This window comes from Oculina patagonica, chromosome 13 (assembly GCF_052425735.1).
Source record: "Oculina patagonica isolate OP01 chromosome 13, crgOcupat, whole genome shotgun sequence".
In the NCBI taxonomy this organism is placed as follows: Eukaryota; Metazoa; Cnidaria; class Anthozoa; order Scleractinia; family Oculinidae; genus Oculina; species Oculina patagonica.
Genome location: NC_135770.1, coordinates 11,858,064 through 11,881,524, shown reverse-complemented (window position 1 = coordinate 11,881,524; position 23,461 = coordinate 11,858,064). Strand labels below are relative to the sequence as shown.

At 37.8% G+C, this 23,461-nt stretch overlaps 2 protein-coding genes across 2 annotated transcripts; one reads left to right on the top strand and one right to left on the bottom strand.

Annotated features, from left to right (window-relative positions):
• The first annotated feature begins 1,348 nt into the window (after positions 1-1,348).
• Positions 1,349-13,167, top strand: LOC144636156 (uncharacterized). The gene is made up of 6 exons (XM_078495300.1): positions 1,349-1,491; positions 4,564-4,859; positions 5,403-5,517; positions 8,240-8,279; positions 8,988-9,114; positions 10,765-13,167. Exons 1-6 carry the CDS (start codon positions 1,419-1,421, stop codon positions 11,281-11,283), a joined length of 1,170 nt encoding a protein of 389 aa, XP_078351426.1. The 5' UTR covers positions 1,349-1,418; the 3' UTR covers positions 11,284-13,167.
• Positions 11,603-23,042, bottom strand: LOC144636167 (uncharacterized). Its single transcript, XM_078495327.1, has 8 exons — positions 22,905-23,042; positions 17,207-17,367; positions 16,318-16,405; positions 15,899-15,990; positions 15,054-15,117; positions 14,693-14,796; positions 14,198-14,292; positions 11,603-13,464 (listed from the first exon to the last, which is right to left on the bottom strand). Exons 1-8 carry the CDS (start codon positions 22,962-22,964, stop codon positions 13,388-13,390), a joined length of 741 nt encoding a protein of 246 aa, XP_078351453.1. The 5' UTR covers positions 22,965-23,042; the 3' UTR covers positions 11,603-13,387.
• Between the last annotated feature and the right edge of the window lie 419 nt (positions 23,043-23,461).

Below are 23,461 nucleotides of genomic sequence, written 5' to 3'. Positions count from 1 at the left end.
GGGCGATCACGATGGCTTGCATCGCCCGTGTTCTATCTACGTAGCTTTTCTTTCCCTTACTGAGAAGATAGGAGGCAACAAGTTTTTCATTGAAGGCTGTCATTGTGTTGGATCTAGGGCTATTCCGTAGGTCTTCGCTCATACCACTCCAGGCGATCGGGACGATCATATGAGAATCCCCGATCACTTCCAATCGCTTCGATCCCCTACGATCGTCTTAGTATTTGCAAACAATCGATGCGATAGAAACGATCTGGACGATCATATGAGAACCAGGCTTAAGCGACGACGCACGTTTCCCTTTCGTGAATTGTCGGTGCATGTCTAAGCTGCAGCAGATATGGCATCGTCCATTAGGAAAAATTTGGTTACTAATATAGACCGTAAGTCGAAAGGGAAACTAGCAGCGGCAACGTCACGAGACGAGCGCCACATAAGAGGATTGAGAAAGTCAAGGTACACCTATAGTAAAATTGTCTCGCTGGGTGCACCTGTATTATAAATTGCAATAAAAGTGTTTCATTTTTATTTCCAATTGGAGGTGAATAGATTTCAGGAAAGAAAGACAGCCGAAATTTGAGGGAATTGATTACACTACTCGATTAATCCTTTTTTTTTTTCGCGTTGTTGCTTTTATGTGTAAATTTGAAACTCACCAAGAATGCCAAAATATAGAAATTTAATACAGGAGGTAAATGGAGAGTTGTTATGTTAATGCCGACTGCAAACAAACAATTCAAACGGGAACACATTTGCGCGACTTATTAAAAATTCATTATATTTTTACCCTTTATCAACATGAAATTCTCTTCATTGCTTGCTCTCCATGCATTTGGTATGGGATGCATGATCCATAATGAGCTTAGAGAATCTGATCATTTCCTTGACTCTTATGACCTATGTGTTCTTATCAGTAGTAGGATAAAATTTAATGTGGTGAACTCATGACCATAAGGTGACACGCTTTAAAGCGTGGGAGCAAAAAAACATAAGAAGGAAGTAGAGCTCGATAAACAAAATTTTAATTTCCTTTGAGGGGAACACTGTTTGTGAAAAAAGTCCGTGTCTTTTAAAGCGTTTCAGTTTAAATGAATACGAATTCGACGTCGCTTCCGTTTAATAATCAGTTCTGCAAACGTAGCATCGTAAACTGTTAATGGTCAACAAGTACAATTCACAACGGAGAAGTCGTTTTATGCAATTCGCTTAATGGAGGCATCTGGCGTCAAGTGAGCTTCTATTGGTTAAAATTGACACCTTTAACGTCATTGATATGACTAAATTCAATATTGACTTCAATTTTCTTCGGTTTGTTCTGCTTGTTAGCACGTAGAAAGCAAAACTGAAGGAGAGCTTCTTGCTAGCAAGTGAAAGGAAACACGTTGGTCAAGCCTTTCCCGAGTAGATCTTGTCTTACAATGTTTGGTATTTTTATATGTGCCATTTCGTTGGTTTCCTCTGTTCTGATATCTGAGGCAAGCTCGTCCCAAGGTAAGTTCATTTAATAATAACAATACATTTGGTAGGAGACTTCGCTTACCAGGAGGTGGTTTTCAAGGAAGTGATACAAAGAAAATATCTTACAAAATATAAAATCTAAATAATTTCCTATGGTTTTTTGGAAACTTCCTTTTCTTGTTGGTATTTGTGTCGTACCTTACTTTTCAATACCAAATTAAATTGTCTTCCCTAATACTAATATCAATATGTTATGAAAAAAAGTTTCATTTCAATAGCTTTTCAAGAGACCTTTTTCTTTCCTTGCTCGCTTTTTAAGGAACTACATCACATACAACCCTCGTTAAAAAAGTCAATTATCGATTAAAGCGGACGGTCCATCTAAAAAATAATTAAATTTTTCAATCTTTCTCAGTCGAAACAATTCTTTTTTGTTGTTGTCGGTTTATAATTACCTATTGTCGTAATTTTTTTACCTTAGAATCCTGCTATTTTGCCTTCTATTGCTTGGCTTCCTTTAATTTGAAATTATTGTTTCTCTTTTTGCTTATATTGATTGGTCTCCTTGAATCTCAAACTAATTCAGGAATGGCTAAAAATATTATCAAGTAGCCGCTTTTAAAACGTTGGGAGATCTACGAAAAACACGGGAAGAGACTTCCGTGCAACCGACTTATAACCATTAAGGCGCTTTTTCGACATCCCTAGCCCGGTGGTTTATACCTTAAGGTTACTATTGTTAGCGGCTACTAATTTTAGTAGCGAGTTGGGCCAAAATCGCTAAATTAAGGGCCTCTTCATATGATCCCGGTTGACCGGGCTGGCCCAGTTACCGAGATCTCGGCTCACTCCTATTTTCTTTGTAAAATTTTAGATGTGTTCATATGAGAAGGTGGGCCAGCCCGGTTACCGATATCTCGGTTTCTGCAACCGAGATCTTGGCAATCGGGAAGAATATTTTCCTATATGAACACTCCAGCCCGGTCTCCGGGACGCAACTTTTTTTGAGAAAATAGCTTCCCTTTCGTAACTGGGTGGTCAAAATGGCTTTATTTTGCCTTGTATCTATTTCCACTTCAGAAATATACGAATTGGCTTTACTAATAAAGTTACAAGGGTCAATAAAGCTACGATAGTCGCGAAAGATGCAACTTTATGTGTCGCCATTTTGGCTTCGTTTCTTGAATTTTATCCCCGTCAACCGGGCTAAAATTTTCCATATGAACAGACGTCAAAATCCGTCCTGGTAACTGAGACAGCCCGTAAACCGGGCTCATGTGAAGAGGCCCTAAGTACTCGCTAAAGTTTGTCTCGGTCGAATTTAATACGTGTTAAATTAATACCCCCGCCCGCCAGAGAAATACAAAATTAAATATAACGGCCCTGTTCAACTATATGACAACGTCAGAAGGTAGGGCAACAATAAAGAAGGGTTGGGAGAGAGCTGGGATCGCCGTCATCGTGGAGAATATCACTGATTTTCCTGACGAGGACCCACTTTCTAACATTTGCAACTTACTTTGTTCTTTCTGACAATGATAATCGTCGTTCAATTTTAAGTGACTTCGTTCTATTACTGAAAATTTATTTCCATCTTAGCTATATATAATTTTTTTTTTAATTTTCGGAAAATCGTTAAATTTAATAGTCGCTAAAACTTGCTCAGAAAAAATCGCTAAAATTAGTAGTCGCTAAAAATAGTAACCTTAAGATATTCATTTAAGAATAAGGTTGCTTCAAAGATGTATGTCCTGAAAAATTATTTAATTAAAATCGTCCAAGTTCGTTGTTGGTAATCCAACATCTCAATCTTGCTGTTTACATTGTCATTGTTCCGATGTGGTTTACAACCACTTCTTTGGTAATTAGTATGGAGAGGTTCTTTCAATTTGAAGAGAATTTAAAGAACTAAGTGGCATTGAATAGAAACAAAAGACACCAAGACGAAATTTAAGCAAACGCCTTAGAATATCGTTGTTCAGTTTTCGGATATCGTTTCAATAGGACCATTTAAAAGAATATTTGTGTTAACTAACACAGTTTAATCTGTCAGGATTGATTGGCTGGTTATTAAAGTGGCAGACATTTTGAGAAGACGAAATCTTTTTGCGAACTGTTGTTGGCTTTTCGAAAATCGTAACTGGCGTTTTTCCGAAACGACTTTTTTGCCTCTCCGAAAAACAAAAGGCATTATATTTCCCATATACGAAAATGTGAGGTAACATTTCACCATGAAAAATACGGAGAAGATTACAGGCCTTACGAATAGGTGTTTACCGAATTGATTCGTTGGACACCCCAGTAAAACATTAAAAAAAACTTTTTTGTACGAGAAATGGCTTCCATGTTAAAGAAACAAAATCACAATTACAAAAACGTCACTGACTTTTCACGGAAAGGGTCAATGAAAAGATGGCTAAAATTTGGATGAGAGTGTATCCGGTTCACACGCTAACAGTTTTTTTTTTATTCAAGAAAGCTGTATCATAAACTTACAAAAATGTTAGGAACATCATTATGTTAATAAAGATATTCTTAGATCATGTAATTGTGCTTGAAAGAAATACACATAAGCAGCTCTTACACACGCAAAATTGGAAAGAATGTTTTAGTTTAAAATAATGTAGTCGCAGTATACGTAGCTGTGAAAAGAATCGCGAACGTGACTGAAAGGAATCATTTTAACTGGTGACTAAGCAAATGTTGACTTCGGAAAGGTTGTTTTCATTTTGGCTTGCCATCAATAGCGAAGCGCGCGAGGTCTAAAAATAGAATGCAAATGAAATAACCGCAACGAGGCTCAAAAACATCAGCGTGTTCTGAGAGAAATAGAAGGAATCTAGGCGAATTTTTCGTTTTATGTATGAGTTTTAGGAATGCCGGCTGCTTTAGAAAGTGCTTTAGGAAAACCGTTCGCCATTTCGGTTTGTTTGTCTGAGTCTTGTCTGAGTCGTGACGTCACTCGCGCGCTTTGCTTTTACGTGTGCAGTTCCGGTATAAAGGGGCGTGGCCCAAGCATTCAAGAACGCCAAGAACTTTTTTTTTTATCCAGCCTGCGCGTCGATTTTCAATAACACCATTACTTTTTTTATTGCTTCATTACAGGACCGACCACTTTGTATCACGAAGACATATCCTCTATTTTACAAACTGTCCGACAACATGAATTTATAAAAAACGAGTTCCATTTTCTGAATGTGCCAACAGTTGGAACATTCACCGTGTACGATGCCTTTGATTGCACCTTTGAATGCCTCAGCAATCCATTGTGCTTTTCTGTGAACATGGCCGCCTCCAAAGGAGCCGATGGTAAACTCTGGTGTGAGTTACTATCTTCTGATAAGTACAAAAACTCCACTGAGTATAGAGGAAACAAGAGCTCGCATCACTTTTCCATTAAGGTAAAGACGTTCAAGTGATTTTTGTAAACTGTAAACTGGTTAAGACGGAATCCGAGTATTAATTGGGGAAAATTATGTACCAAAATTATTTACATCTTATTGCAAACTTCTGTGTTACTGTTTCAAACTCATCAAAAGAAATCATTTCTAACAACACCAAACATCAAAAACAAATTTCGAAGTTCCACTAAATCGCTAAAAGACGATTCAACAAAATAGCTACACGTGAGATTTAGCTATAGTTTACATGGTTCTTGTGAGCTTTGAAATTCATTTTCTCAGGTTCTGGTAAGATAAATTGTTGTTGGTGTTATCACGGATATTTGCTTATATCTTTAGCTTATAAAAGTGGTATAAAATAACGCAAAACGATTTAAATTATTCTGGTACTCGATTTTTATCCACCTAAAATTGATATTACTCGATTTCCTGGATTCCGTCTTAATCTCTGACTAACATGTAACTTATGACGGCGTTTCTTACTAACTTGCCAAAAACGAGTTAACAAAACTTTATACACAAAATTTCTTATTCCTTCAACAGTCCCCTTGCTCTTCCTCCCCATGCAAAAACCAAGGAACTTGTGTGACGAACTACAAATACAACACGTTCAAATGCCTCTGTAAAGAAGGCTTCATTGGAGAATATTGTGAAAAAGGTTAGCAATAATACCTAATTTCGAAACGTTCGAGTTTGTTTTTATAGGTCTTGTTTGCACGTAATGCGAAGACGCTCTCTAAGCTGCATGCAAACTAGCGCGCATGCCCAAGTACACGTCTCACACTGTTCATGCGTCTAGGCACCAAGTGTGAACGTGGTCATTGTTAGTTAGTAGTATAGTAGGGACCGGTTACGCCTTTTTTGCGGAGGAATCTCATTGATTTGTGGAGGAATACATCAACAGGCATGACGGCATAGACTCATAAATAACGTGCTGTGGATAATGTGCCGTGGATAATGATAAAGCTTGTGCAAACCGGCTATGCCAAGAAAAGTCAAAACAGACAACTCACCACAAAAACAGAACTCACTACCCAAGTAAGACATAACAAACTAGCACGAGGTTAATATGCTGCCCGCAGATAACAAGAGTTCCATAAGGAACTCACCACCCAAGTAAGACAATAATAATCTAGCACGAGGTCGATATGCTTACCTCAGATAACATGAGTTTCCTAACCACTTGGCCACCCAAGAAAGACACAATAATCTAGCACGAGGCTAATATGCTGCTTGCAGATACCATGAGTTCCATAAGTAACTCACAACCCGAGTAACACATAATAATATAGCACGAGATCGATATGCTGCCTGAGTTCCATAAGGAGCTCACCACCCAAATAAGACTTGATAATTTAGCACGGGGTCGATATGCTGCCCTCAGATGACAGGAGTTCCATAAGAAACTCACCACTCAAGTTAGACATAAGAATCTAGAACGAAGTCGATATGCTGCCCTCAGATAACATGAGTTTCCTAAGCAACTCACCACCCAAGTAAGACAGAATAATCCAGCACGAGATCGATATGCTGCCCTCAGATGACATGAGTTCCAGAAGAAACTCTCCACGCAAGTAAGACATAACAAACTAGCAGGAGGTCGCTATGCTGCCCTCAGATGACATGAGTTCCAGAAGGAACTCACCACGCAAGTAAGACATAACAAACTAGCACGAGTTCGATATGCTGCCCTCAGATGACATGAGTTCCAGAAGGAACTCACCATCCAAGTAAGACATAATAATCTAGCACTAGATCGATATGCTGCCCTCAGATGACATGAGTTCCAGAAGGAACTCACCACCCAAGTAAGACAATAATAATCTAGCACGAGGTCGATATGCTTACCTCAGATAACATGAGTTGCAGAAGGAACTCAAGGCCCATGTAAGTCATAACAAACTAACACGAGGTCGATATGCTGCCCGCAGATAATATGAGCTCCACAAGAAAATCACCACCCAAGTTAGACATAATAATCTAGCACGAGGTCGATATGTTGCCCTCAGATGACATGAGTTCTAGAAGGAACTCACCACCCAAAAAAGACATAATAATCTAGCACGGGGTCGATATGCTGCCCTCAGATGACATGAGTTCTAGAAGGAACTCACCACCCAAAAAAGACATAATTATCTAGCACGAGGTAGATATGCTGCCCTCAGATGACATGAGTTCTAGAGGGAACTCACCACCCACAAAAGACATAATAATCTAGCACGAGGTCGATATGCTGCCCTCAGATGACATGAGTTCGATAAGGAACTAGCCAGCGAGGTAAGACATAATAATCTAGCACGAGGTTAATATGCTGCCCGAAGGTAATATGAGCTCCACAAGGAACTCACCACCCAAGTAAGACATAATAATCTAGCACAAGGTCGATAAGCTGAACTCAGATAACTTGCGTCCCATAAGGTACTACCCACCCTAATAAGATGTAATATCTACCACGAGCTCCATATTCTGCACTGAGATTATATGAGTTCCATATGGAACTCACTTCTAAAGTTAGACATAATAAACTATCACGAGGTTAACATACTGCCTTTTAGCACGAGGTCGATATGCTGCCCGCATATAACATGAGTTCCAGAGGGAACCCACCACCCATGTAAGACATAATAATCTAGCACGAGGTTAATATGCTGCCTTAAGAAAATATGAGTTCCAGAAGGAACCCACCACCCAGGTAAGACATAGGTCAAACTGCGCTGGTCACGTGACCACCCTAGGGGAGCCATGTGGGGGACAAAAAAATGCCCCTCACGCCATCCATTATTACCCGTGTGAAACAATGTTGCGACTGACAAACAAAATGGTAGGAAAACATCTTGTGTGACATTCACATCACCCACAGTTTAATAAGATCCACAGCACGTCATTCATGAGTCTATGGTATCACGCCCGTTAAGGAATTCCTTTGCAAATTAATGGGATTCCTCCACAGAAAAAACAGGCGTAACCGGTCCCTACTATATTACTTTAGTTTCTAAATTTTTAAAGTCAAGATAAGTTCTGACTAGGTTATTACGAAATACCATGAGGCAAATTGCAACTTGCCCAAATATTTCAGTGAGCCAATGAGAGCTTGTAGCAAAATCTTGAAACCGGCTGGAAGCACAGGTAAACTCATTCTTTGGCTAAGAAAACAATTAAATTGTTTGCTGTCATTGGTTAGATATATTCGCAGGTTGATTATTGTAAACCAATCACAGAGCTGAACAAAAACAAAACTAAAGGAACAAAGACAACTTCAGGCATTCAATAGATAACCGTGAAAAAATTTGATCCATTGGTAAAAGAAGTTTTTTGTCACTGAACTTTGCATGGGGCGGCATAAATCGCTTATAACGACGCTTATATTCTATATATTACAGGTATACCGCAGTCTTGCAAGGAACTGAGTGACGTATTAGAGTAAGTGTGTAGTATCGCTATGTTTGTCTGGTTATAGTTCTTGTTTCTTATCCTCGTGCGGGAAACCCTCGACGAAACTTAATCCGAAAATAAGGTCAAACTTTCAAAGGATGCTAGACGCTGCAGAATACAAGTTCTATTGATGCTAAGTTCCTATTTCCTGTTTTTGTTCTTGTTTTTTCCCTCGCGCTGTTATTTTTGACCATTTTTCACGCTTGGGTTTTGGTTTGCATAGTTATGTTCATCTCGCACGTGCAAAAAGAAACGAAGGCATGTTGTGACATTGCCTTTTATTGATATACTTGCTGATAGTGTCCGGTTTGATAGTAATTTAGTTCATATTTATTTTAACCGAAAAATAACTAACTATAAAATATTGCAAGATATTTGTACTCGCTTCGTGCGTAAATTGCAATGTACTGGGTGCAGTTGGATGATAACTAACAATCATCCTGCGAAATCGCGCCGAATATCGCCTGATAAAATCAGACGATATTCCGCAAGATTGAGCAGGACAATTGTTTTATTATTCAACAAATTGTCAACAAAATAGAAAAACTGCAGAAATGGGCACTTTGCAAGACGTCTGACGAATCTCGGTAACCTACATATATCGCAGGATATCTGTTATGTACGAATAACAGTCTGACCATATATGGGCAACGCGCGCATATTATACACCAACTATCTCACTTTTTTATTCAAAAGGTCGCAAGCGAGTCAGTTGGTTAAGTTACAGTTTGGGTCCCAATCGATATCCGTTCTCTGTCACATGGGGGACTTTGGATGTGGAGAAGGGGGATGGACACCGGTCATGAAAATTGATGGCACAAAGGTATGGAATAATCGGGTTCTTAACTGGACTAACTACTCTCGCGGTTTGGTGTTTACAAACACTAAATAAGTCAATGAAAGCAAAGGCAGTCTTGAGGACACAATACTACCGGGGATAGGGAAGGTACATACCTTATTCTCACTTAATTTCGCGAGTACCAAATTTCGCGATTTTCGCGATTTTGAAAAAATCGCGAAATTTAATGCTCGCGAAATATAGGACACGCGAAGTTTAAAATCGCGAACTTTAATATCGTACTGATAATATACAAAATAATGAAACTCGATGTGTTTTATCATAGTTATTCTTACATGTCTGAGCTTCATGTTTAGGCGTTTTTTGTTTAATTTTGTCCATTTATAGTTATCTCCCACTCTATCAGTCGCACTGTTCGAACTGTTCTCAGCCACCAAATTCCTCAAAATCTCGCTCTTGCAGTCGTAGATGAACCTATTATGGATTTAGACTGTTGAATACCTTATGTTTTGTTATGTGTATATTGTTTTGTTTGTTGTTTTTACGATGACTTTCATATTAATAATGTTGTTACAGTTTCGAGGTCAAAGCTTCATATCGAAGAATAGATAAAAATCGCGAAATTTAATACACTCCAATTGTACCTTCCTCTCAAAATCGCGAAATTAAGTACTCGCGAAATATGGCACTTGATTTTTCGCGAAATTAAGTACTCGCGAAATTTAGTGAGAATAAGGTACTCAATTTTCCATACAGAAAGGTTCCGCCCCGGGGTCGAAACCGTTTCCCTCTCATAAACCGTTCCTGACAGAAAAGGTACCTCTTTCATGTACCTAATGAGTGTTACTACATCTCTTTTCTCGATTTTTCATCTAAATAACACCTCAAAAACTTCAATAAATCGACAGGGGTCATGGGCTCCTGGAATCGACTGTTCTGTAGGTCTGTTAAAGATATTTTGAAAGTCCTTTTAAGTAAATTCCTAAACGACTGTTTTCCATAACTTTTTTATACTACAACTCGTGAAATCCCAACCCTTTTATTTACCTAGAGCCATAAACAGTTACCCGTCAGTTAAAAAATCAGTTCCACGCTCAGGGGAAGCCATCCAGTATAAATCACTTAAGTGAGTAACTCCTCCCAGGAAAATTCTCCTTTTACATTAAAGGTCATGTTACACGGCGCAATTTTCCTGCAACTTGCAACGCGACGGTGACAACTAAAAAACATTGCAAGTTGCAGAGGAAGTGTTACACGCGCGCAATTTTTGTTCGCAACTTGCAACGCGCCCGCTGATTAATTAAAATCTCAGCGGTAACCACTCCAGCAGACGCGCTCTGATTGGCTGATTCCAACATAATTGCGTTGCGGGTTGCGCTTGATATGTTAAACGCTGCAACTTGTCTCGCAACGTTGCGAAAAATAGACAGCAGTTCAACTATTTCTGCAACGCAACATTTTGTTGTATTGTAGGTTGCGAAAATTACACGTGCGTCGTGTAAACATGGCCTTGAACGATTTCCATGTCAGAACTACAAAAAGTTGACACGCCTGTAAAACAAACGCTTAGAACAAAGAGTTCCGATAGTAGCAGTGTAGGCAGTCTCCTCCACAGCCATTATTTAGGTCTTAACGTAATTATGTTATGTATAATTTATTTATATTTCTTCGCAGAACACTTTTCATTACAACGCAGGGTATTGGAGCGATAACAATTCATACAACCTTCCTGGAGGGAAGACTGGGTTCGATTCACAGGAAACCAAGTTACCGACCTACTGGAACACATCCTTTTCTAAGATTTGTCTTGGAATGAAGATCGGCCAACAGATCAACTTCATTGTCATCAACAAGCAGGCCAACTCTCTTTACTCACTGATTGCTGATGGGCAATACCGTGCCACGTCACTGGGTCGTAACACGTGGAAGACCTTGATTGGTTCGCAGGCCTCCTTGCAGACAAACTGTAACAAGGAAGGTTTCAACGCTGAGAGTACCAGAAGTAACCATGCTAAAGCAAGGATTGGTATCGTCGGTAATAACGAAAACGACTGCGGTTCTAGTGATTCTAGAATCGGGTTTGGAGCGGGAGGGGCTCATGATGACTCTAACACGTGTGGCAATGAAGCAGTGGCTGGAGGAGATAATGGAGACAAGCACATCAAAGCCATGGGATACATTTTGGTTCAGTGACACTCACCAGCTAAATTTGCTTCCAGTTTTGTTGGAGCAGTTTTCAATTGACTGTCGTAAAACCAAAAGCAAAGTTATTACTCTGGCCAATCACAAAGTACATAGACAATGCCAGGAGCCCATTACCTGACAATGTAGTGAACCATGTCGCCGGCACGGAGCGCGGGAAAACGTGCGTGAGCGAGTCACGATTGGTTTTGGTTTTAGTTCTGATTGGCTAAGAAATTAAAGTGGCGCGAGATTCAAGGCAAACGCAAATTACTTTCGACGCTCAAGTGAAAACCGCTCTAAAGGAAAAATATATTTAACCGTGAATTGTCATGTGAGTACTTCTTTTACAAATGAAAAGCTAAAAGAGATTGTTATACTTCAGAGCGCTGTGTATTCGCTGGAGCTGAATTTCAAGATATTTTACGTTTTATTGATATAATTTTACTATTAAGCGCTAGGAAACAACAGCGGCTCAACTGTTCATGAGATTCTCATCCAGCTGGTGTGTATAGTTCCAAATTTTTTGGCTACTATACGAACTGAGTCGAACATGTGAGAGGATTGGAGCAGGAATCCCTACTATTTTTTCACCTCGGATCTATCGAACATTGGAAACTGTTTGGGCGCGTAAAGTAATTTTTAGTTATATGGATCTTAAAAACAGAGTGTTTAGGCCTAATTAAAGTACAATCTAGCAATATAACTCTGTGAACACTTGAGCTACTTAAAATACGAAATCTACTTGGTTGCTAACACTTGCCAAGATATTCATGATGCCAAGATATTTATGTACAGGTAGAGAGAGAAAACATACTTTCAAACAAAAAACTTGATATTGTTTGACTGTAAAACAATAAAATTTGTTTTCTGGTGTATGAAGGTTAAAGTTTCTAGAATTCCTTCAAGGAAAGAATGCATTTGGACACACCTAGGATGATCAGGCATGAAACTATGAAACTGACAAAAGACTGGACAGGCCGAACAAAAGTTAGAGATGTGACCTTCTAGATGTGCTGTTAGAGCTTTGGAAAACACAAAGAGTGTTTTTGTTAGTATGGAAACGTTGTGTGACATCCCAAATAATGGCTGCGAAGGAGACTAGGGTTTTCTTGGTTGCCAATTGAAAAAAAAAAAATTGGTTAGCATTAGATTTCATTGTTACTGTTCTTGCAATTGTTCTTTAAATACCAACAGCTCTGGCTCTATAATATGTACAAGAAATCGGCAATAATTACTGACCCTTTAAAATCCTATTGTTCTCTCTCTGCAATATATCGACAATGGCAGCCATGAACCAAACATCAGTGTGGAAGCGACTGAAATCGTCGATGTGATGCAGTGAGAGAAAAATAGAGTTTTAGGAGGGTCAGTAGTTATAATAGATAATTACTTAGGCTCACAGCATTATTGGGTATATTGCAGGCAGCTGAGGCCGCATAATGCTGTAAGCCTCAGTAATTATCAATCAAATAAACCGGAGTGATGTCACTTGAACTCTGAAAGTTACCTAACCTTTTCTTAAAAAGAAAGTCAATGACTTGGCTAATTATCCAATTATGGCTAAATTGTCGGACAATAATAGAATTGGCTCATGGCCCTCCTAAACATAAATTTATATTATAATTAATGAATTACAGTGGAACCCTGCTATCTCGAACTCCCAAGGAAAAAGAAAAGTTGTTTGAGAGAGCACAGAGTTCAAGATACAGGGGTTATTTGAACAGATAATGACTGAAAAAAAAATATGATCAGGGAAATGGCTTCTTGTTGACAATAACATAGCGGGAAGTTCAAGATAAGAGAGTTCGAGATTGTGGGGTCCCACTGTACATTCAATGGAAAGATATCAATTTAAAGTCATATTTATAAAATAATAAATGAGGCCAGAGTCTGTGTTTGCGTCTGTCTTTTCATTCAACACAGTTCAAGTGATCCTCAATTGTTGCTGTATCATTCAGAATGGAATTCTGACCAACCATTATTCAAGACATGTGGGTGTATCTTGCTTGTTAACGACACCTTCTGTTTGGCTGGCTGCAAAAATCAGGCTGTAGGATGGTTCAGCCAGAATTATTTTTCGTTTATTTAATTCTTTGTTCGCACAATTCTCTTGTTATGTCTTTCTGAATGACTTCAAGATAGGGTAGATGTTTTCAAAGGCTTCGTAAATTTCTGAGCGCACTTTAGCACCTGAAATAAAGACAATGAAAGTGAGAGTTAAATATATATTACCGGTAACCACTGCAACAACGCTTAGTACAAATAGATTTACACCTATGTCCTTCCTTATGGCCAAAGCCCTAAGTGGGCAGAGAGCTAATAAATTTCCAGCAAATGTGTAACACATTAATCTTTGATGGTTTCTGTTGTGTATGGCAAAAATGTCACTGACTGGAAACAACTTCCAGTATTCACTTTGAATAAAGTCCCTCTGCAAGATGTCTATCACCCACAAAAAAAAAAAAAAAAAAAATATAAAAAAAATTTTTTTCTTTTCCCCAATACCCCCAAACATAAAAAAAAAAAAAAAAAAAAAAATTTTTAAATTATTTAAAAAAAAAATTTTTAAACACACCATTTTTTTTTTAAAAATTTTTTTCTAATCACCCCCCCCCCACACACACACACCCCCAAACACACCCCTGGATACAAATGTACAAGCCCCTCTGTTTATAAGCCCATCCCAAACCCTTTACGAAGTTGTATAAGCCCAGGGCTTATAACCACAATTTTAAGGTAATGCATCAAGAAATGAGAGAAGCCTGAGAATTTGCATGCTTTTGTTTTTAAAAGATGCCACATTGCATCAATGTTGCAACAAATGTAGCATTAATAGTTCTTGGGAACTATTACTGTCTCTCAAAACAAACAAACAAACACTAACATTACAAGCAAACAAAGGAAAACAAGATGCCACTCCCACCTGTCAGCACCACCTTTCCCGATACAAAAATTAGTAAAACAATTCTTGGCTTGACCATTCGATAGATCAGACCAGGAAACAGCTCGGGTTCATAACTGGAAAATGAATACAACAAATGTCATTACCAAGTGGGCAATTTAAACCTTTGACTTAAGTAAATAACTCATTACAAGTTCCAGTATGCTTTATTTTACAATTTTATGTGGAGTTCCACGTAAAATAAAGATAGATAGATTTGATTCGATAGATCGAAGGATCCATCAATCAATTCCAAAATTTCAAAATCATGCATCGTGGATTTCACCTCCAATTTAGAAATAAGTCCTTTGTGTCCTTTGAGAATTAAGAATATTAAATGATCTAAGGAGATAATAATATTACATTAGCTAATACGATGAAGTGGAACAAAAAAAGGTTGCATAAAATACTCTTCAATGATGTACTCCTTGTAGTTGTAATAAGTTACATACCATAATTATTTCAAGAAAAAATTACCTTGAAAACTGTCCATGGGCTAATACCAGACCTTCAAGTCGAATTGGGAACCTGACATCACAACTTCCTACCATGTTTTGAATCTTGAATTCTGTAAACTTTGCCTGGTTTCATGTACAGGTGACAATAGATTAGAACCTTAGATTTTTACTGCCTGGACACTCTGTGGTACTTACATGTAGTTGTGCAAACTATCAATGCACATCTGTGTACACACATTACCCATTCACTTGCAAGTCAATAAACCTCATTATGATTTGATGCCTTTTTCTCTTTCTTTTCATTGACAAAGTGCCCACCATGTGATTACCCATCAATAGTAGGATATCAATGATGATATCAATGATGAAGTATAACTTACTGGAAAACCAAGTTTCTGAACTACTCTGGCATATTTTCTTGCTGCTAGTCTTGACTGGTCTTCACTGTTAGAAGTCAAAACAAAGAAAATAAAATTAATCATGTCACAGGCATACAAGTGTAATGCATTCACATCAAAGCTACACTGAAAATACATTTCAACCTTTCTCAAAAACTTGTTTCAGTCAGAATGGCCACATAGAGTGATTTTCACTTTCAAGAGTGTTGAAAGCTTTGGTTTTGCATAAAACCAAAACCAAAGTAATCACTCTGGCCAATCAGAAAGGACACACACAATCCAGAGGACCAATCAAAACTCAAAGCAAATACATGTTGCTGGCACAAAGCATGGGAAAACAAGTGTGAGCGTGTCACGATTGGTTTTGGTTTCACATGTACCTTTGAATGGCTGAGAAAGTGGTACAGGTTTTTTAAACCAACCACAAAGCATAGTAATGCAAAACCAATGCAAAACAACAGTTACTTTAGACGTTCAAGTTAAAAATCCTCTTCTACGCTTTGTGATTGGCAACAACGTACTCCTGGTAGCCCCTTAAAGACACTGGCATGGTGAATGTAGACCAAAAATCATTTACACCACACAATGGAATCTCGATTTCTCAAGCCCTTAATATCTCAAAACTCCTGATAACTAAAACCAAAAATCATTTCCCTGGGATTTGTTTTACTCAGTAAAAAACTGCAATTTTACCCCCAAATTCTCAAATTCCGGATTTCTCGCACCAATTTCATTTCCCTTGGAGGCTGGAGAATCAGGATTCCACTGTTAAAGTACTACATGTAAGTATACCCTAAGTCAACACCAGTAAATTAGACAACACATACCTCTTGGCACCTGTGCAAACCATTTTTCCTGAACTAAATATCAATGCAGTAGTCCTTGGCTCTCGTATCCTCATAATAACTGCTGCAAACCGCTAAAAACATCAAACAAAAATAAATCACAACACTGTAATAATTGTCACTGTCATTGTTGGTCATGCAACTGTATATAATTAGTTGGTCTGACTGTCATATACAATAAGTGTTATACATTAAAATGAAGAAATGAACACTCAAGTAAAAATCCCAGCCATTTTATGTACAGTACTATTAATTCTATATTGATGTCAACTTCCGTGTCTGGTTGTCTGGCATAATTATTTCCAAATGTCGATAAAAGTTTAAACACAAATGACCATGTGATAAACCATCTGAAAAGCTTCAGCACTAGCTGGCTCCCAATAGAACAAACTATAACATACCTTAGGATTGTATTCGGCATTCCTTGCATGAAGGGCAATCTTTTTTAAGTCCAGCTTACAGCCAAGGTTTACAGTTGACACAATATTTCTATAAGGGCAAAAAATGAACAACAAAAAATTCAGTAAATTTCTATTTTTTTAGAGAATTAACTTGTACAGGACTGCCACACTTCCAGCCATTTCACTTCAATTGCTAGAACCTACTTTGGATTGTTCTTACTTTCTGAATGAGTCAATTATAATTTACAAAATTAATACATTGCACAGAAGTCAAAGAAATTTTTTTCAAAGTCATAGAGAGTCTAACAGAACTCATAAAATGAAAGTGAGAAGAAAAATAGACATCGGAACAATGTCCTTAAAAGAAAAAAGATGTCTGGTGCTTGGATTGTGTTTTTCCCAGCCTAAAGTACATTTAAAGAAATGTTATCAAAGTATCAGACTCTCTTTGAATTGTTGTAACACAAAAAGGGTATTAAAAGACATGAGAATGACACAAAGAGATCATCACATGTATCACCTGTTGGGGGACTAAGCTGGGAGAAATAAGAACATTTTGCTCAAAACTCCTATACCTTATGCAATGTTGATAAGTCCCAGTGAACACTGAATAAACGACAACTGCTACATGCAGGTGTATTAAAACAAGCTGACAACTGCCAGAGTTGCACTAGCTACTTGATTATATGATTATAGCAATCAGCTTGCGACAAATAACTCAGTGTTGTCACAACCGCCCACTCTTCCAGTTGCTGATGCCTACTTCATAACATTTGAAGAGTCGTGTACTGTAGGTTTGTGTTTTATTCAGTGCCGTTTGTTGAAAGTAATGTTCTAAAAGTATTGGACTCAAGAAATATGGCAGTCACAGTAATACAGTCATACTCACTGAAGCTGCGGCACAATCCCAGCCTGCTCAGCTGTCATTGGTGTCATGGGTGTCAGAGGTGGCATGGGGCTGGGCGTGGGAGGATAGGTGCTTAGACCTCCTGGGAGAGAAGTAGTTGTCTGTAGCCCTGATGATCCAGCAGACAGGAGGCCTCCATGGGGCTGCAAAATAAGTTAGTGTAACTTGTTTAAAAACTGGTTATTCATTGTTTTCTAAGTGGTCAGAATGCAGGAAACTAATAAGAAAATTTAAGAATTTTTTTTGGTTAAGTCAAACTTAGCTCGTCCAGCAGACCAGTTTTCATATTGTTTTGGTTGTTTGTATGAGTTTTTAGTGGTCTCAGATGATTGGATGATCGGATATAATAAATATAATAATAATAAAAAGTATTTTTATAGCGCCAAAATCCACTAATTGCTCATGGCGCTTTACAATAAAAAAAAAAAAAATAAAATGATGTTAAAAAGTTAAAATCTCTAAAAATTTTAAAAACGGATATTTACAAATATAAGTTCAAATGTACCTAATGTACCGGATGACTGCAAATATGGATCTCTGAATCACTAATGTACATGTATTGCTGGTTTTCACTGTCACGCAATCAAAAAATAAATTCGAAACCATTCAACTACAGAAGCTATGAATTTCAAATATTGCAGAGGATAAATAGATACACAATTTCTCCAAGTTTCAGGTCTGTGCGGTGTTCCATTCGCGAGTTATTTGCCGAACCTTTCCACGCAAGTTTATAAAGCTTAGTATGGAGATGCCATAACTGTGTCCTTCCGAGCGACACAAATATGGCCGCCGTGATGTCAGAGAAACCATCTGGACCTCAATTCTGTTTACAACAGAGGCAATCTTTGGCTCATGAGCTAGTACAGTTTCACATAAATACCACCTATTATATCTGAAATGTTCAATCTGCTGAAAACGGAAAGGAAAGGCCTTTTTTCAAACAAAACAGCTTTGTCACGGCACTCAGCTTGATGTCACATACGACGGAGGACTCAAATATTAAAAATGCTCTGTTTAAAAAACGAATGACACTATCGATCTGGAATTTGCAAAAAAGATATATTTTTAGTTTATCTTACGTCTAATAGCCTTAGGAGATTCTGTTGGGTCCCTCGCACTCTGAGCAGAACAATGACACAGACATGGGCCCTGTTAACGTTCACTTTATATTCATTAAGGACGGTCCCTCCTATTGTTACTGCGCACTTGTTCTGCGCATCACGCAATGCATCGAACACACTGGACGCGCGCGCTTTTGACTAATTTGCTTGCTCAAAATGACGAATTCAACTACGCGACCAAGCGCGTGACTAAAAATCAAGAAAGATTTCTGCTACGACGAAATCCAGTTTATGGACATATACTAAGCCAGGTACAGCGGAAACGCAACATTTTAGTTCCCATTGACCTCTAAAAATCGATCACATTAACAGTCAAAAACAAATCGCTAAGCGCTCAAATGTAACTCGCAAACTGCTAACTACATATGGCGTGCGCGCGCAAGATGCAAATATTTTACTCGCTATGGAGGGGAAAGAAAAAATGTAACAGACCCCCAAAACGATTTGATAAAGCTTGAAAAGAACTCGTATAACTTTTAAAAACGCATGGTGACCCCTACTTTTTATTTTATAAAATGGAAGTGAAAAGTCTATAGAGCGCATGTTTAATTTGTGATTAAGTGAAAAAAAAGTTAAGCCAATTTTCTGGCCGTGCAACTGGGAGCTGTTAGAGTTAAAAATTGCTCAAACACAATTATTTTGTTAATAAAATCGTGGGTCACGCAGTTTCAAATACATTATTTGTTAGTTGTTTTAGAGATTGTTATATTTAATGTTGATTTTGTTCATGAAAAACCAATTTCAAATGGAATTTGCAAGAAAATTTTATTTTATTTTACGTTTTTTTAAATGCCACGTCAGCATTTTTTCCAGTTTTCAAACTTAATTATCTCGAAAATTTGTGTGCAGGGTCCGAAATTAAATTTTTTACATCGGCGCCACCTGGCGACTGGACCGAAAGTTTTAGACTTAAAAGACGAAACACTTGTTCTTCTTGTGTATTTTTGGCCATTCATATGCTCAAAAACAGCTTACTTATACCACAAAACAACGATGACAATCACTCAAAGAAATGCTGTACCCGCCTATAAGTAGAGTCTTAAAAAGTCTTCTTTATCGAATGTTAACTCTCTAACATTTAAACGGAAAATACTTTACAGTCTTACCCAAACATTCCGCTCTTTAATAATATAAAAAACATCATTTCCACCAACTTTCTGACATATTTCGACAGGTAGTTTTTCATTCAACACAGTGACAACAAGAACGTGTTGCGTTCGTGGAAAGTCGTAGCTTAGTAGCCTGGCATGTAATTGGAAATATCTAAATCTTCCACAAAGTTTTTTGCATCTGTAGCCTTACCAGTTTCAAGTAAATGACGGAAATATTTCAGCGTGTCCGCGGACATGACATCGCCAGAATGAATATTCATTGCATGGACCATTGCATGCGAAAGAAAGCACATGTCTGGGCGCGCCCGCAATAGTGTCATGGGGAAAACCGCTGAGGAAAACAACATGGCGGCTTGCAATGTTCGAATCGTGTTGATCCCAGCTGTTGGCTGAGCTGTTGGGGAGTTTATGGACAATTCCATGTCATGGACGTTACAATTCAGACTAATTTTTAGAACTTTAAACTTGCATTGTCTAAGGATGAATACAAGTTTTAAAACTTTTCATTGATGTACAAGTCTGTGCACCTTAGTGTGTTAATTTGATTATTTCTTTTTTCCAGTTGACTTATTTGTGCCAGAGAAATATTGAGAAAAACTACTCTCATGGACGTTACATAAAAATCAACCACGTCATTTAGTGCATTAGCATTACTTTAAAATTCCTGTGAACTTTCAAGCATTTTCAAAATATCTTCTCCATGTCAATGTAGTTTAGTGATTGTGTTAACTGAAAATTTTGTTTTCACCTCCATTATCTTTCACTGTTTTTCTTGGAGACTAAAAATGTAACGTCATGGACGTTACAAAAATTGTCATGGACGTTACACTATGTGAATTCTTCTTCAAGTTTACCAAATAAATTAACTTTTTTCAATTGTTGGGCTCTATTATTTGTAGTAAAACAATATTTCTTGGCAGTTGGAATTGAAATTATCTTGCTAGTTAATGTAAAACCTGTGGAATGCTCATTTAAATTTTTGAGGACATTTCACGGTCCTTACATGACATATTAACCTGCATTTTCAGCAAATCTCTTTCCACAAGCTTGCTGTTTATCAACCCAAACCTGTCTTTTGGAAAAAACTGCCCACTGCTATACTGCCTAACTATTTTTTACCTTTTCCAAAGACTTTGATAAAGTTTTGCCTTGTTTTCAACATTTTTGCAAAAAGTGTAACATCCATGATATGGCTTCCATGACCAACTTTAAATGCACTTAGTTAAAAAATGTAACAGTTTACCAGAGTTTTGTTATCATCAAAATGTTCATTTTTGATAAGTAACAAAGCAGCAGAAATTTTTTAAGAATCCTTCAAATAATAACTTAAGGAGACAAAAAAAATGCACAAAATTTCATGGACGTTACGTAACGTCCATGACAGAACTTCACATCGCTGTTGCTATTTTTTAAAAATATTTTGGATGAAGTCTTTATCAGTTATTTGTCAACACAAATGAGGGAATATTCCTTATATAATTGTTTGAATTCATAAGCATTTTGAAAGTATGATTTTTGTAAGTTAAAAATGTGCATCACAGACATTGTAAATTATTAAGAAGGTAAACCCGTACTTTGGGGACCCCCCATAAAAACACTGTTGTCACAGACAAAGTAAAAGTTGTTTTTTTGTATACTATAACATGTCTACAATGCAGCACAGGTAATTATTCCATCTGAAATATCTTTTGAAAAATCTTGATTTTTACACCTCTCATGTGGAATTGCCCTTATACATTATGTAGCGAGAAATTTACTTCAGTGTTATCTCAAGGACATCACTAAGATAAAAAGTGAGTCAATAAATTGTTAAAAAACGGCTCCGAATTTTATTTTTAATCAATTTCTCTGAATACTCTTACAAAGCAACTTAGTCGCCAGTGGGCGATCAGTTGTGAAATTCTGGTCGCCAGCTCTCAATATTTAGTCGCATTGCATTACGGATCAGCGCCCATTGAAACGTGTCGCCCGGGAAAAGTGGGGTACCCATGACATTTTGCGGGCACCAAGCCTTGGAAACGAGACTGCAAAAGCTGCCGACAGTTTCGGTTTCTTTAGATCCTGAAGTGACAAATTCCCAAAAGGGAGTTGAACGATATGCCCCTGAGTCCTTTAGAGGACAATGGCATTGCTTGGAAGTGTTGGCAAGCTCTTTTTATTGAACAGTTTATGCAAAACCTCGTAAGTAATATTTCACGACCAAAATTCGAAGCGCCGTACACATCGTGCGAATTTTGGAAATCCAGTCTGTTATCAGCAACTTTCCAAGTCAAGCTTGTTGTTTAAAGCTCGGATTTCTGTGAAGAAGGCAGTTTTTTTTATGTCAACAAGAGAAAGCGGTTCTAAACCGAATGAAATTTGACACGCGATACACAGGTCAAATTTTAACACGAGTTTTAAATAAAGTTGTTTATATTTTAGCGGCCGATTACGTGTGAATATCGTGAATGCACATTCCAAGTTTTGTTTGAGGTTTGCTCGCCAAAAGCCATGAAAATATCTTTAGAGAAAGGGCAATCGACAGAGTGACAATTTCACCGAGCAAACGTGTAAACAACAAATTTCTAATCGCTAAATTGTCTAGTAGTGGCGACTGACAATTACGTTTGCCTCCCGGGACTAACCACAAATTACCGTCTATTATTTCCGCCGTCTTAGCAAAAACAATGGTTAAGAAATCGACCTACACAGGGGATTACTTGATTGACAGTACGTTGCGCATGCTCTGTGTTTAATTTTAAGCTTATTTGCATTTTCCCGTCCGACGCTTTTCAATGGGCGCGTTTCCGTAATGGGCGACCAGGAAGGCGCAATTTTGGACCCTGGTGTGGCTACCCTCAATTTTCTTTTTGGATTTTAGTAGCCCTTGATAACATCTACATTTCTTGCATAGTCATCGGCCGGGCAAAAAAAACCTCGTTATTAGTAGGCACCGTCCTTAACTGGTTACCTGACACTCAGCATAAAGCTTGGGAAATATGTTGTCATAAAGAATTTTTACATTTTGCTATGCTGAGGGCAAAGTCTCACAAAATAGTTCCCACAGGATTATCAGCAACAACTGAAACTAAAAGACTGCTCTTTCAATCGAGAGGGGGGCAAAAGCTTTGTACAGACACGATTTATGCCCTAATAGGACCTCGCTTGATATACGAAAACTCAAGTTAATGATGTTATTCATAAAACGTAGGCTTAGTTAAGCTTATAATTTTCCTTGCACGAGTTCATTAATATACGTAATTCCGTAAAAATAACCTTTCTTAAACGCTAAACAAGAAAAATGAGTCGTCGTTTAATAAACTAGCACCGTATGAATTATAAAACGAGACTTTCTCTCAGAGGTCAAATTAATACACGTCTTCACGCGCAGGAAGAAAATACCTACGACGTTTCGACAACGTATTTCAAGCCACTCTAGAACAATCTTTTAACAACGCTCAAATTTACCTGGCCTGGTGTACTTGTCCTGTATCTGTTATCATCATTATGGTCTAATCTTTCGTCCATTGCGAGTAACCTTTCCCAAAACTCAGAAACGAATTAGACAACAACAACCGGCGAGGGAAGGCTTTATAATGTCTGCTGCAAGTACGACCGAAATGACTCCTCGGAGTATGGCCCAGTGTCCCACGACTTTCCCAGTTTCTTCCGTATTGTGGAATCGAGAGCAGTCTGGAAACAAAGCGCCAGTTGAAGATTTTTATCAGAATTACTAAAACAAGTAGCTAAAACAAGTATACTTTTTGAAACTAAAATGTTGTTTTTTTTTGCAATATAACTTTCAAATTCTACACGTGATTTTTTAGCTAACTTTTGTCAGCTCTCCTTCTACCGTATAATTCCGAAAAAAGCCCCTCTGAAGAAAAGCTCCCCTCCCCCACCCCCAAAAAGTTATAGCTCTTTAAGGGACAATGTCACCAGTTTCACTAAAAAAACTCAAGAGCCTAAAGATATTATATTGTTGCGTTATTGATATTATTATATGATATTATTACGTTATTGTT